This window comes from Brachyhypopomus gauderio, chromosome 17, assembly GCF_052324685.1.
Source record: "Brachyhypopomus gauderio isolate BG-103 chromosome 17, BGAUD_0.2, whole genome shotgun sequence".
In the NCBI taxonomy this organism is placed as follows: Eukaryota; Metazoa; Chordata; class Actinopteri; order Gymnotiformes; family Hypopomidae; genus Brachyhypopomus; species Brachyhypopomus gauderio.
Window position 1 is genome coordinate 8,315,283 of NC_135227.1, and position 15,623 is coordinate 8,330,905.

At 40.4% G+C, this 15,623-nt stretch overlaps 1 protein-coding gene across 2 annotated transcripts in view; it reads left to right on the forward strand.

Annotated features, from left to right (window-relative positions):
* Nucleotides 1-15,623, forward strand: part of plcb1 (phospholipase C beta 1) — a 36,933-nt gene that overhangs the window by 1,386 nt on the left and 19,924 nt on the right. For both annotated transcript variants that reach the window (XR_013121893.1, XM_076978659.1), the window contains exons 2-3: nt 1,201-1,278; nt 13,589-13,657. Coding sequence is in view for 1 of the 2 variants with exons in the window: in XM_076978659.1 (XP_076834774.1) it covers nt 1,201-1,278; nt 13,589-13,657 (147 nt within the window). In the remaining variant the exon portion in view is untranslated. The remainder of the gene's footprint in view (nt 1-1,200; nt 1,279-13,588; nt 13,658-15,623) is intronic.

Genomic DNA, 15,623 nt, shown 5'->3' on the forward strand with positions numbered 1-15,623 from the left:
GGTTTAGTTGCAACCTTGAAATCTTTCTAAAGAGGAAATTATGTACAGAAAATGTTATTTTTAAAGAAATCACTTTGAAGTACACTGTATCAAATAGGAAACTATATTTTAATCAGCTACAATAAAAGGCTCATTTACCATGGGATATATTGTCAAAACAGAAAGAATGTGATTGCATTTGAGTAATAGATTCTATAATCTGTGGATGGTCTCACCTGATGAATTGTGGTCAAGTTGAGTAGCCCAATTCTTGGGGGGGGGGGTTACATATGTCATAAATGCAGTTCATATCTACTTATCGTTGCAATAGGTAAACAGTGAACGCTGTGAAAAGGAAGACAGTAAATACAGGTTTGTTGTAAGCTTATGCTGAAAATGCAAGCAGTTCAAAGCTCAGGATACACGTAATACTGAAAATATTGGTCTGTTGCTATGGCAACTTCCATGCTTTTAATCCTCCTCTTCTTCCCTCCCTTACATTAGCTAAGATGCGCTTAGCCTCCCAACTTAGATGTGCCTGTGTATGTGGGCAGATCCTCGAAAGATCTAAAATAACACAATTACAGAGCTCTGAAGGGTATGCAGAACTCTGGCGGACATGGAGCCGTGAGCTGAGTGGGAGATTGTCCCTGTCCTTCCAGAGAGGACACACTGTGTCCCTGCCACACCATTTCCATATCCTGCTCTAGAATTAAGATCCAAGTGATATTCAATTAAGAGGGCAGGCACACATCTCTGTGGGGGAGACACACTCAGCCTATGTTGCTTGAGATTTTTCACCAAGGAAAATTACAAAAAAAAAAAGGTCTGAATCATGCTTATGTATCACACACACACACACACACACACACACACTTATGCAATGTCTGACTCAAACTTATAATCTAATCCGGTTTAGATCCAGTCTCCCTGCAGCATATTAAATCTCAAATTTAAAGTGGACATGTCAGTTTTGAATAATAAAACAAATTGCTTGTACAGAATATATGTACTACAATAAACACATACTATATGAATACAACAACTGTAATAATAATTCATATTATTCTTATTACAATTTTCTTGTCACTTGTTCGGTGAATGTAAAAAGCAGGAAAAGGAGCCACTGCTCTTGTGTGATATCCGCAGACATGATGCATATGGGCATGATGCACATATAGGAAAAACAAACAAACAACTACTTTGTATTATTTTGTTAAGGATTCCTCTACAGTGACACCGGTGACCTTACGTGTGGATCCACAGGGCTACTTTCTCTACTGGACTGATCAAAATAAGGTAAGATTTCTGCTTCAGTTTGTATTTATTTTAACTACATTCTTTTAATCTAGTGGGCATGCTATTCTTTTTTATTTACACTCAGATCAAAATGATTATTTATGACTATTTTCACCGATGTAGGATTGGTTATCAGCACAGGAACATGTGATTTGTTTCATAATAATAATATATCGCCTAATTTTAGCCACAGTATGGTCTCATACTGATTTGAAGTTGAATTCTAGCCTGAAGATTTTTGGGAGACTGGGTCCATATTCCAGATGGACGGCTCATGGCCAACTGTTACCATAGCCTGAGTGTATGGCTTATAGAGATACCCCAATTTAACTACAGCCAGTGACATAGTAACAGAGCAGAAAAATATCTGTGGAATTATTTTTGCTTTTCAAACTCTTTTTTTGTACACTCAGGGTTTGCGTTTGAAAACCTTTTGTTGTTGTTTTGTTATTTTGAAAGGGTGCAGCGTTTCATTCATAGTTAGTGTGATTAGACTGAAATAGATTGGTGTCTAGACTGGCCGTCATCATTAGTTCCTGCACAGGTGCTATTCTTGAAATTATCTATTTTGACAGCTGTCTTGTAGCATCTGTAAATGCAGCAGCCCACGAGGCAGCAGGGCAGTGAGGTGTGGAACAGGGCTGATGATGCTACAGGAATTGCACTCCCAGCCAGGCATATTCTGGGGCATAATACGGGGCATATTCCAGGGCATATTCCAGGGCATATTCCAGAGCATATTCCAGGGCTTATTCTGGGGCATGTCCCCAGGCACATTCCCAGGCATATTTACAGTATCATAGGCTCAGAGCCATGCAATCCCTGATTCCCTGATGCACATTACAGGTTGGGCTGACGTTTGGACAAAAGGTCCGTTGGGGATTCAAGGAGCATTAGTGCTAGTTCAGTGGGCTAATTTGAAAACTGAATGCTAATTTGAAAACTAAATGCTTGCATTTGGAGAACAGTGTTCACCTACTGCAGGGCTAGCCTGCAGAACCTTAGTCATTTAGCACTGACCACTGAGATGAAGCTAGGAATATTCAGAATCTGCAGTTTCCCCAGTGTTGAGTGGATGAAACTCAGACACTGTTGTCCTTAAGGCAGGGAGTAGCCACACGAAGACATTTAGGCTGCTGTATTTACCTGACGTGTGTGTCAGCAAATGTGTCCTACTGTGACAGCAAAAGCCCCAGAGTTGAATTAACACCTGCAGTGTTTATAAAAGTCCAGCAGAACAGAAGCGAACACTAAGAGCTGGTTCGATACTGGTGCTTTTGCTTTGTGTTTAGGCTTCGATTGCAGAGGCGAACTCTGGTCTTACCGCCTTCATCATGGGCAGCATGGACACTATAAATTGCATCCACCCAGAGCTTTAATAGCAGTAGCTTTTGCCTGAAAAAGAGTTTGCAAGTGATACTGCTGGCTGCACCTTCAAGATCTTAATCCTGGTGAATAATTGATCTAGTACTACTAAAGCATCTATTCATTCTTGATACAGTATCATATAAGCATGAAACATGTCACCCAATGCATTTTGTTTGAATATCAGTTTTAAAAATAATGTAAGTTAACAAAAAAATTCAATCAATAAAATAAAAAAGAAAAAAATAAGTCAAGAAAAAACAGGTCTTAATGCTAACTTCAAAGTAAAATATTTTCAGTCCAACCTTTTCTTAGATCATTTATTAATTATCTAGTAATTTAAGTTATTTTTGTTCATTTGTTACAACTGAGTAAGCAGATATATTTTTAAAGAATAGCATGGCAGGTCCAGCAAATAGAGCAGCTTCCTCATAGTTTGTACTTAACAGTAATTGCTTTTAAATGATGTAACCCAGTTTCAGAGTGTGACGGAAGCACATGGGGCGTGAGGCAGTATGATTGGAGTAAATGTTCCTACCAGCTCAGGAAATTATTGCTTTCCTCGAACCTATGCTGAATTTTGTTGGGAAATGTTTTAATGGTGTTCATATTAGCATACTCTTCACTTTCCATGAAGGATCAAAGTTTTTATAGTTAGAAAAGTAACAACCTAAAATGACAAACGTTTCTATGCAGTTCGCCTGACGTACGTGTTATCCCTAGAACTGACCTGGATCTGTTTCTCTAAAAGCCTCAGTGTCTGTCTATGCACCGTGCTACCCACGCGTACACTGACCTTCAGTGTGCAGTCCTGGCATAGCGACTACAGCTAAAAGGTCTGTAATGTAGCTAAAAAGAAAGATTAAGCAGTGAGAGACACTTTACTTGCTCTCTAGTGTTGTGTGGGTCATCCTTCCATGACCTGTGTCTAGGTCCAGAGTCACCAGAAATAAATTCTAAATATAGCCGCAAGCGGCAATTGGCGGGTTCACACACGAATAGGCCTCTTGGCCTCAATAGGCAGAGGCCCAAAAGGTCCTTTAGACCCTAAATGTGAAAAGAAGCTGTTTGAGTGGAAAAAAATGCACAAATAAATTAATGTGCAAAAAAAGGTTCAATTGGGGCACTAAAGGCCCAAAAGGATCAAAATAATGTGTATTGGGAAATTGAGTCAGATCACAGAACTAAATCACATGCTGAGATCAGCTTTGTGTGTGTTTGTGTGGTATTTCATGTGAGCAATAGTTTTCAGTCAGTTTCGGTGTTTGGCCACTAGATGGAGTACTACCATACTGATATCTCATTAATCTCAGTAATGCAATGACATTTTGGTGAATTAAAAGGTTCATTTCCGGTCAGGCAGTGCACTTTTTGTCATAAGATGTAATTGCAATGTTATAGAACTTATTGATCTGGATCATACAAGACCAATTAATTGTCTGTATTCTGCATAACAAGATTGCAGCATGAGTTTTTATGTTTTCTTAGGTTTTTGGGTACTGTAGCGCCCCCGACAGGCCAATTTGAACCAAACTTGGCATACCTCACAAGGACTTCAGGATATAAAAGCCATTCAAATTGGGAGTTGATTGCATACATGGTTTATGAGTTATAGCAATATAGGTCATAAATGGCATGGCCACAATGATATAATGGGTAAATGGACCAATCAGAAAAATAAAAATCCAAAATTCTTTTAATCACTTTTTACCTACAGAGTCTACTGATTAGGCTTAAAGCAATTTTTCCATAATTGGATCAAATTCCTATGACTAGTTTGTAAATAGCTATTTTCAAACAATTGATGAATGTGACAAAAGTATGCATTTTTTAATAGGACTTGTAATTGCAAAGTTGTCAGGTCTACTGCAAGGAATAAAAATAAACAAGTTGCATGTTCCTAAGTGAAAATTTGGAGGAGTTATGCATGATTTTCACAAATAGCGCCACCCAGTGGCCAAATGTTTCAAAACTGCACAGCAAGACACATAGTCCTGAGATATGCACACTGGTGAGGTTTCATGTTGTTTGGCCAATGGTAAGTCTGTCAAATGGCCAATTAATTCAAAAAAAAAATTATTGGCTCATGGCGGCCATGTTTTTTGAGTGATGATGTCATCATTGTGTGTCTTGATATCACTTGGGCCCCTGATGATGCCTGTAAAGTTTTGGCTTGATGTGACTAATGGTTTCTGAGAAACAGTTTTTCCCATGTTATAGCGCCCCCTATTGGACAATCGTGGCCAGCTTTGACCTGTGACCTCGGAGTCATGTGCCCTAACAACTGTTAAAATTTTATGAAGATTGGTCAAAGCGTTGCTGAGATATGGCTGTTTAAGTAAATTTGGCCACGCCTCGGAGCTATTGATTGACATGTGACAGCCAGACTATATGCAAATCTCAAAATGTTTTTAAGCAACTTTGATAATGAGATTCTCCTGAATATTTTGACACCAAGTTTGTGGTGATCCGATAAAAAACCAGGGACTAGTATAAAAAACTAGGTTTTGCATATTATGCAAATTAGCCAAAAATCTAAGTAGGCGGAGCTTAATGGTTCTTGAGGCTTTTTTGTTTGGCTTGAGCCAAGGAATCTATCAGAAGTGGAATTTTGTTTCTAGGCCCTACGGTTTGGGAGATATGGACCAAAACGCAAAATGGTGCGCTATAGCGCCACCATCAGGCCAATGTGGGTCTCTGTGCTTTAGCACGGTCTCGCAAAGAGACTACACCATCCTGCCAAGTTTGGTCTTCCTGGGCCTTACGGTCTAGGCTGCAGTATGCGTTTTATCAGTAGAAAAATAATAATAAGAAAGAAAGAAAAAACCCGACAATAACAATAGGTTTCCCACACTGTGTGTGTGAACCCTAAATATAGCCGCAAGCGGCAATTGGCGGGTTCACACACAAATAGGCCTCTTGGGCTCTGTAGGCAAAAAGAAGCCCATAAGGTCCTTTAGACCTGAAAGTGAAAAGAAGCTGTTTCAGTGGAAAAAAGGCATAATTACATCAATGTGCAAAAAAAGGTTCAATTGAGGCACTAAAGGCCCAAAATAATCAAAATAATGTGTATTGGCGTTTTACTTTTTAGAGAGGCCTGTGTTTTTGTGAGTGCATGTGAAAGAGAGAGGGGTGGAGGCATCGCCCTTGGGTTGTTCGAAGGACGGGGTAGTCTGGAGGGAGTGGAGGAAGGGAGGGCACTCAGCGTGTGTGAGAATGGCCAGCGTGCGTGGTTTAGCAGTTCTCTGCTTAGGCCCTACAGTGTGGGAGATATTGCCAAAATGATTCAGATGTCTTAGAGGGTGTGTAGATGAACATACCATATCTGTTTCATGTGTATGTACTTATGTTAAGCCTGTGAAATGGCCTAAACCAATTAATTGGTGAATGGTGGCCATGTTTTTTGAGAGATGATGTTATCAATGTGTGCCTTGATACCACTTGGGCCCCTGATGATGCATGTAAAGTTTTGTCTTGATGTGACTAATAGTTTTTGAGAAACAGTTTTTTCCATGTTATAGCGCCCCCTATTGGACAATCGTGGCCAGCTTTGACCTGTGACCTCTGAGTCATGTGCTCTAACAACTGATAAATTTTTATGAAGATTGGTCAAAGCGTTGCTGAGATATAGCTGTTTAAGTAAATTTGGCCACGCCTCAAAGCTATTGATTGACATGTGCCAACCAGACTGTATGCAAATCTCAAAATGTTTTTAAGCAACTTTGATAAGGAGATTCTTCTGAATCTTTTGACACCAAGGTTGTGGTGATCGGATGAAAAACCAGGGACTAGTACAAAAAAGTAGGTTTTGCATATTGTGCAAATTAGCAAAAAATCTAAGTAGGCGGAGCTTAATGGTTCTTGAGGCTTTTTTGTTTGGCTTGAGCCAAGGAATCCATCAGAAGTGGAATTTTGTTTCTAGGACCTACGGTGTGGGAGATATGGACCAAAATGCAAAATGCTGCGCTATAGCGCCACCATCAGGCCAATATGGGTCTCTGTATTTGTGCTTGGTCTTGCAAAGAGACTACAGCTTTCTGCCAAGTTTCATGGTTGTAGGATGTATGCTGTAGGCTGTAGTTACAGTTTTAGATTATTATCTAAGCAATTATAATTGCCAATATAGCCGCAAGCGGCAATTGGCGGGTTCACACACGAATAGGCCACTTGGCTTCAATAGGCAATAGACCCAATAGGTCCTTTAGACCCAAAAGAAGCTGTTTGAGTGGAAAAAATGCACAAATAAATCAATGTGCAAAAAAATTTTCAATTGGGGCACTAAAGGCCCAAAAGGATCAAAATAATGTGTATTGGCAAAATGATTCAAATCACAGAACTAAATCACATGCTGAGATCAGCTTTGTGTGTGTGTTTGTGTGGTATTTCATGTGAGAAATAGTTTTCAGTCCGTTCCGATGTTTGGCCACTAGATGGAGCCCAAGTACTACCATACTGATATCTCATTAATCTCAGTAATGCAATATGACATTTTGGTGAATTAAAAGGTTCATTTCTGGTCAGGCAGTGCACTTTTTGTTATAAGTTGCAATTGCAATGTTATAGAACTTATTGATCTGGATCATACAAGACCAATTACTTGTCTGTATTCTGCATAACAAGATTGCAGCATGAGTTTTTATGTTTTCTTAGGTTTTTGGGTACTGTAGCGCCCCCGACAGGCCAATTTGAACCAAACTTGGCATACCTCACAAGGACTTCAGGATATAAAAGCCTTTCAAATTGGGAGTTGATTGCATACATGGTTTATGAGTTATAGCAATATAGGTCATATATGGCATGGCCACAATGATATAATGCAAAAATGGACCAATCAGAAAAATAAAAATCCAACATTTTTTTAATTACTCTTTACCTACAGAGTCTACTGATTATGCTCATAGCAATTTTCCCATAATTGGATCAAATTCCTATGACTAGTTTGTAAATAGCTATTTTCAAACAATTGATGAATGTGACAAAAGTATGCATTTTTTAATAGGACTTGTAATTGCAAAGTTGTCAGGTCTACTGCAAGGAATAAAAAGAAACAAGTTGCATGTTCCTAAGTGAAAATTTGGAGGAGTTATGCATGATTTTCACAAATAGCGCCACCTAGTGGCCAAATGTTTCAAAACTGCACAGCATGACACATAGTCCTGAGATAAGCACAGTGGTAAGGTTTCATGTTGTTTGGCCAATGGTAAGTCTGTCAAATGGCCAATTAATTCAAATAAAAATTAATTGGCTCATGGCGGCCATGTTTTTTGAGTGATGATGTCATCATTGTGTGTCTTGATATCACTTGGGCCCCTGATGATGCCTGTAAAGTTTTGGCTTGATGTGACTAATGGTTTCTGAGATACAGTTTTTCCCATGTTATAGCGCCCCCTATTGGACAATCGTGGCCAGCTTTGACCTATGGCCTCGGAGTCATGTGCCCTAACAACGGTTAAAATTTTATGAAGATCCGTCAAAGCGTTGCTGAGATATGGCTGTTTAAGTAAATTTGACCACGCCTTGGAGCTATTGATTGACATGTGACAACCAGACTGTATGCAAATCTCAAAATGTTTTTAAGCAACTTTGATAATGAGATTCTCCTGAATATTTTGACACCAAGGTTGTGGTGATCCGATGAAAAACCAGGGACTAGTATAAAAAAGTAGGTTTTGCATATTATGCAAATTAGCAAAAAATCTAAGTAGGCGGAGCTTAATGGTTCTTGAGGCTTTTTTGTTTGGTTTGAGCCAAGGAATGCACCTGAAGTGGAATTTTGTGTCTAGGCCCTACGGTTTGGGAGATATGGACCAAAACGCAAAATGGTGCGCTATAGCGCCACCATCAGGCCAATGTGGGTCTCTGTGCTTTGGCACGGTCTCGCAAAGAGACTACACCATTCTGCCAAGTTTGGTGTCTCTGGGCCTTACGGTCTAGGCTGCAGTATGCGTTTTATGCGGAGAAAAATAATAATAATAATAATAAATATAGCCGCAAGCGGCAATTACGGGGTCCAAGCGCAGGGTATGGGCACCATCTGGCACGCCTGAGATGCGTAAGCATGTGTGTGTAATCACTGGGTAGGTATGGGTGAAGCAATGTGTATATGAAACCTATTGGTAGGCCATTGCATGTGTGTGCATGTGTAAGAAAGATGTAGGGGTAATTCAGGAAATTCTAGTATAGCGCCACCTAGTGGTGCAATTCCCGTCATACTTGAGTATGTCTTAGAGGGTGTGTAGATGAACATAATATGTGAGTTTCATGTTGATTGGCATATGATAAGCTTGTGAAATGTGAACTGAAAGCTGATTGGTCGATAGCGGCGGCCATATTGGACATATGATGGTGCAGGTCAAGGACCTGTGTCATAGGTGCATATAGATGATGCGTACCAAGTTTGGAGTTATTTGGCCAATCGGTGTGGGCAGGAGAGTTTTTTGGCTGTTATAGCGCCACCTAGGTGTGCATGTCTGCCAAAATGTATGTGCCGGTCTAGACACCCAATAGGTACATGTGTGTGAAATTTGGAGTGAATACATGAAAGTATGCCTGAGATACAGCAGAATATGTGGATTTTTGGCGAAGGAATTTTCTACGCTTGACTTGTGATGCATGTGGCCAAGCCCATGTGCAGAAATGTGCACTTTGGCTCCATAACAATTAAAGTTCAGACTCTTGTGAGCGCCTGGATACCACATATGTGCATATATGTGAAAAATCCAGGGACTAGTATGCGCTCAAAAATGTGAGCAAATTTGCATATTATGCAAATTAGCTCGACATGTAAGGGGCGGAGCATATGGCTTCAATGGAACTTTTTTTAGATGAGCTCATGCCTGATCAGATGCAGTTTGAATTTTATCTCTAGGACATACGGTGTAGGAGAAACACCTGTGTAAACTTTTTCATGCGTTTGTGTGCGCTGTAGCGCCACCTATGGGCGGATCGTGCTGACGTGTTGCACCTGAGTAGCGGAGAGGAGTACTACAAGTTGGCCAAAGGAGAAGTCTGTAGGTCTTACGGTTTGGGCTGCACAACGCGTTTTAAGGCAGAAAAAAAATTGGCATATGAAAAGCTTGTGAAAGGTGTACTGAAAGCTGATTGGTCGATAGCGGCGGCCATATTGGACATATGATGGTGCAGGTCAAGGACCTGTGTCATAGGTGCATATAGATGATGCGTACCAAGTTTGGAGTTATTTGGCCAATCGGTGTGGGCAGGAGAGTTTTTTGGCCGTTATAGCGCCACCTAGGTGTGCATGTCTTCCAAAATGTATGTGCCGGTCTAGACACCCAATAGGTACATGTGTGTGAAATTTGGAGTGAATACATGAAAGTATGCCTGAGATACAGCAGAGTATGTGCATTTTTGGCGAAGGAATTTTCTACGCTTGAATTGTGATGCATGTGGCCACGCCCATGTGCAGAAATGTGCACTTTGGCTCCATAACAATTAAAGTTCAGACTCTTGTGAGCGCCTGGATACCACATATGTGCATGTATGTGAAACATCCAGGGACTAGTACGCGCTCAAAAATGTGTGCACATTTGCATATTATGCAAATTAGCTCGACATGTAAGGGGCGGAGCATATGGCTTCAATGGAACTTTATTTAGATGAGCTCATGCCTGATCATATGCAGTTTACATTTTGTCTCTAGGACATACGGTGTAGGAGAAACACCTGTGTAAACTTTTTCATGCGTTTGTGTGCGCTATAGCGCCACCTAGGGTCGTATCGGGCTGGCGTGTTGCGCCTGAGTAGCGGAGAGGAGTACTACAAGTTGGCCAAAGGAGAAGTCTGTAGGTCTTACGGTTTAGGCTGCACAACGCGTTTTAGCGGAGAAAAAGAATAATAATAATAATAATAATAATAATAATAATAATAATAATAATAATAATCGGAACAATTACAATAGGGTTCCAGCACCGGTGGTGCTTGGACCCCTAATAAGAAAGAAAAAACCCGACAATTACAATAGGTTTCCCACACTACGTGTGTGAACCCTAATAATAAATAAAATAATGATGAAATCATAATGACCCAGATTAATTTAAAACCACACAGTGTGCCCTAATGAATTACAGCTGATTGGTACACTGCTTTGTATTGATTTAGTGCTGTATACACTCTTATCCACTCGGCCTGATCCAAACTGGACGTCATTATACTCCCACACCACTAGTCAATCCATGCATTGTTTTAATGAGCTCACCCATCACTGGATCCATAATGACATTTGGATTCAGTTCTATTTTACTGTGGGATTGATTGGAGCATATGTGATCGGTCGCTTCTCTGTTCTACAGATTCCTGTGGAGTTTTGTTGTGGCACTATGGCACGATGACAATGTCACATGGAACCTGAAGGGTAGCCCAGAGCTATCACTTTCCCCTTGAAAAATCAATGGCAATTTAGGCCATTAGGCAAACACAAAATAGAAGGCTTTGACAGGTTTTGGATGAAAATAATCTTGTTTATTAGTGACACTAAAAATCCTTGAGTTTCTAAAAAGCTCCATACACCTAAAAAGTATTAAATGTCATCCTCAGGTATCCACAGAAATGTCATATCCATCGTGTCATTAATTCACATGTTGGACTATAGATGCTGCTGAAGGAAACACAGTGCAAAAGGATCTGGTCATGTTCATGGACAGATATTTGTACACACTAATTAGATCAAATTGACTCTGGAATCGGTAATTCATCTTTGGAGAATATGTTAGGAGACTAGAGCCAGGCACATTATGTTCTGGAGGGAACAACTGTGTACTGGAACAAATGTGTGTGCGAATTATAAAGCAATCCACTCATGAAATCGTAGCTTACACTGATGTGCAGTGTGCAAGGAGATCATAACAGTTACCAGTGGCAGCGAAATAATAGCTTGCTGTTGTGTTATGCAAACCAAGGCTCTTTTGATCAATACTTGTGTTTCTATTTTTATAGCACTGCAGGCTGTCTTGTCACCAGTGAGAGGCAAAGGAAACATGACACGTATTTAGTACCCAACACCAGCAGTCCTCAGCTATTGTATCAGGTGCAGGAGTTACTCTGTTCCCACTGTTATGCATAATACCATGGCTGTTTGATCGCTTAGGGTGAATATGATCAGTTCCACAAGCTTACTACCAAAATGGCTGGTGCTTGCCTTTAAACTGCTGTAAACCATAGCCCCCTTAGATTTAGCCTCCCTCTCCTTTTGCCATGATTGTAGTCACAGGCTTACCAACCTTCATACTGTATATGTCTGACTCACCCAGGTGATGGAAACAGCAGGAAAACAAGTGTATAAAAACAAAGGGTTATGAAGTGGCTAAACTGGCATATAAATGATTGATTAGTGTAGTGTATAAATATTGCATAGATGCTACGTTAGACACTCTGAACCAGCTCAATAAAAAAACCACACACACACTTTAAACAGCTATTATGTTGTTCATGTCTTTTGCTTAGCAGATGCATTTTCACTCTAAGATGAGGTTTGCCTGTATGCCTCTAGACGACAGACGTGGGTCACTCAGCTATGGCTGAGAAATCCCACTTGTTTTAAAACAATAACCCTGCTCCCCATTAGTTGCAGGGATATTTAGTTTTTAATGGAAGTTAGAATTACGTGCAAATGCAAAATATGCGGCATTAGACATATTCTATAGAGAGGTAAATGTTTTTATAAAGCAGTTATGAATCATCACCTACGCAAGTACTGTGTGTCAGGTATTAAAGTTATGGCTTATGTAAGATTATCTACTCAACCTCCCATCCTTAATGCGGCGGATAGTTGTTGTCTATTTATTTATCTATTAGTGGTGAGACAAGCTGGTATTGAAGGCTGTATAGCAGTGTTTATTCAGGACTATGTCCTGTGTTTATTCAGAACTATATCCAGTGTTTATTTAGGACTATAATCTGTGTTTATTCAGAACTATATCCAGTGTTTATTTAGGACTATAACCTGTGTTTATTCAGAACTATATCCAGCGTTTATTTAGGACTATATCCACCATGTTTTACATTTCCAGAAAACCTCCTCATTGTGGATAATCCTAATTTCATATTTCTGATTAAACAATGAGTTTAACTTTTAAACTTCTTTAAACCCCAGTATACTAAAGAGTATGTTTAAACATTTTATTCGTATTATAATCTACATAGGCTAAAACTCAGATGTCCCTGCTAGCTGCACAGGGTTTTGCTTTACAAATTTTTTTTTTGTATCTAAGGTGTTCGGGACCTGTACCACCTATATACATTTTACCATATTTTAAATGTAGAAATCTAACAATGGCAAAATCTGTGACTCTAACAATGTGGGTTCAGTACTTTTGTGAAATTTAGACTGATGTAATATGTGAGCATATTCTCAAAACCTCAGTAACACATTAATTTTGTATGAATGTCATGAATATATAATTAAAATATATTAATTTATACGTGTAAAGATAATATTCAATATTCCCTAGAAGCAACAGCAAATTATGTCTAGATGCTTATTAATATGTCACATTACTCTGACTTTCAGTATTGTTCCAGTTTTGAAATAATGTATGTCTTTGTAAATGTGTTCCTCTGCCGAGGCGGTTCAGGGCACTGCTTCGTGAGGACAGTGTCAGGTTAAGATAGTCTCCCATTTGGTGGTGGTTGTCCGATGTCATAACTGTCACTTCTTCTGGAGCAGCGGGGAAGACTTCAGTTCTCAGTAATTGTTTTCTCTGAGGACTGTTTTCGCTTGGAGGCTCTGCATTGGATTCACGGGGCTTAGTTCTGAGTTGAGTGTTATGTTTTAAACACTGTGTCTTTCTGCCTCCTGGGCCACACGCACCCACACCGTGTGCTGTGTGACAGCCTCTCGTTGCTGGAGGTCATGTTCCCATGGTGCATTTCACCAAGCGGCTCTCTGATCAACGTGATGTATGACACTTTTGTTCTTAATTCATGACAGGAAACAGATCTGTTAGACATCACCTACATCAAGGATGCAAGAACTGGGAAATGTACCAAAACACCAAAGGTAAGGGTGTTATCTGTGCTCTGTGTGTCATGGTCACTTCATTTATTTTTGCAGACCTTACTAACCTACCTTTCTGTTCACTGTTATTAGGACTGCAGTATATTGCCTTGCCCATTATACCTACCACATGTCCTGCCTCATGTACTAAATATAGATTAATGGTGCTTGTGGGTGATACGAATCTTTCAAAGAGGGTAATGGGTTATGTAATCAGGGGTGAGGTGCCAGAGGCAGGCATCTGGACCCATATTCAAATCTAAAAAAAGGATCAGTGTTTATCTAAAAAAAGGATCAGTATTTTCCAGGTTTCCTTGAGGGACCTTCTTTCTTCCCTTTGCACACACACACACACACACCCCTGCATGCATGGATGCACGCACACACAAACACACACACATGCACACACACACACACACACATGCATGTGCACATACATGAATAAACACAGATGAATGTTCACAGATTTATGCACACACAAACACAAGCCTACATTCACAGCCAGACACACACACACACACACACACACACACACACACGCATTCATCCCAGACCAAAGAAGTAAGATTACAAGACCAATACCAGGACTATCTGCACATTCTACATCATTACAACGGACAAGGACAAAAGTGAGAGAGCATATTACTACTACCACAAGCATGTGAAATGAATATGCCTATTTTTACAAACCAGGGCAAACCAGAATATGTCTCCCTAAATCATCACTCAGTTTAAGACTCACGACATGTGTACTCTAGTATACAAAAAAAGCAAGTAAAAAGTACCCCCCACACACACCTAACAAATACACACCTCCTGCCGTTTCACTTTGTACAGGCAAACTATACAGCGGTGTAGACAGCATCTATGAGGGCTTTCAGAGGGCCGTAGGGGGGCTTAGGGGCCCGGGCTGAGTCAGGGCAGTCGGGGGAGTGAGCTGTGCCCATGCCAGAGCTGTCTGGATAAATCATGGAGCTGCACATTCGTGGGAAGGAGCTCGGCAGCTCTCGACCAGCCGCCCAGCCAGCCACCTGAGGGCATGCAGGACTGTGCTACTGGAGAAGGAGCCAAATTAACCAGAGGTTGAGTCTCACATCCGGAGACCCAAGATGCTTTTGGAGTTAACGCGTCCAGCGTGATCCAGCATATTACTCAGCACTTAATCAAACATGCCATGTGGAGTGCGATAGAGACAGGCTTACACCGAGCACGGAGGAAGGGTTTCGGGCATGTTATCTTCATACGTGCTGATGGAGGAGATGATTCCAGTCAGTGGGAAGTGCAATGCTGAGATCCCCAGCTCTAATTACTTCTCTTATTCCCAAAGGCATTGTATGGTTGTAATAGAGAACCATTTGGTCTGAATGTGGTTTTAGCCCACGATTGCACATTACGTTTATTGCTATTATGTTCAGAGACAACACACCATTTCTTGTTCCGCTTGTCTGTCATAAAGCTCATTTTATGGTGTGAAAATTGAAAAGAGGTTCATTAACTTGATCAGTTTGAGTCTGTGGTAAATCGATGCATAATCAGATACCAAGACGAGCCATTTTCTGGTAATGTCTGCCTTTCTCTGTGAAAGCATCTCCGTATCTCAGTATTCCTAATGCAGCGCCTATCTCAGCCAACAAAGACGTAACAGAAAATAATTTTATTTAGAAATGGAAACTGGGGAAAGAGATTTATCTCACAAATATATATGAGTCCTCTTAAGGCAGTATTACAAATCACATCTTGGATTAAGTAGTAGGTTGTTTATTTGTACCCATCTGTTGAAGAGCCACTGGTGCTTTGGTAATGTCGTTGCTACTGGTAGCCTAATAATGAACATATGGGCCACTACCAATGGCTTTCACTGACACAAGTGCCAGAAAAGTACAAATCCTGCTTGTATGTTTATGTATAATCTCAAATTCACTGTGCTGCAGTGCTATTCCCAGTTCTCAAAAAGACGCCATGTCTGGTC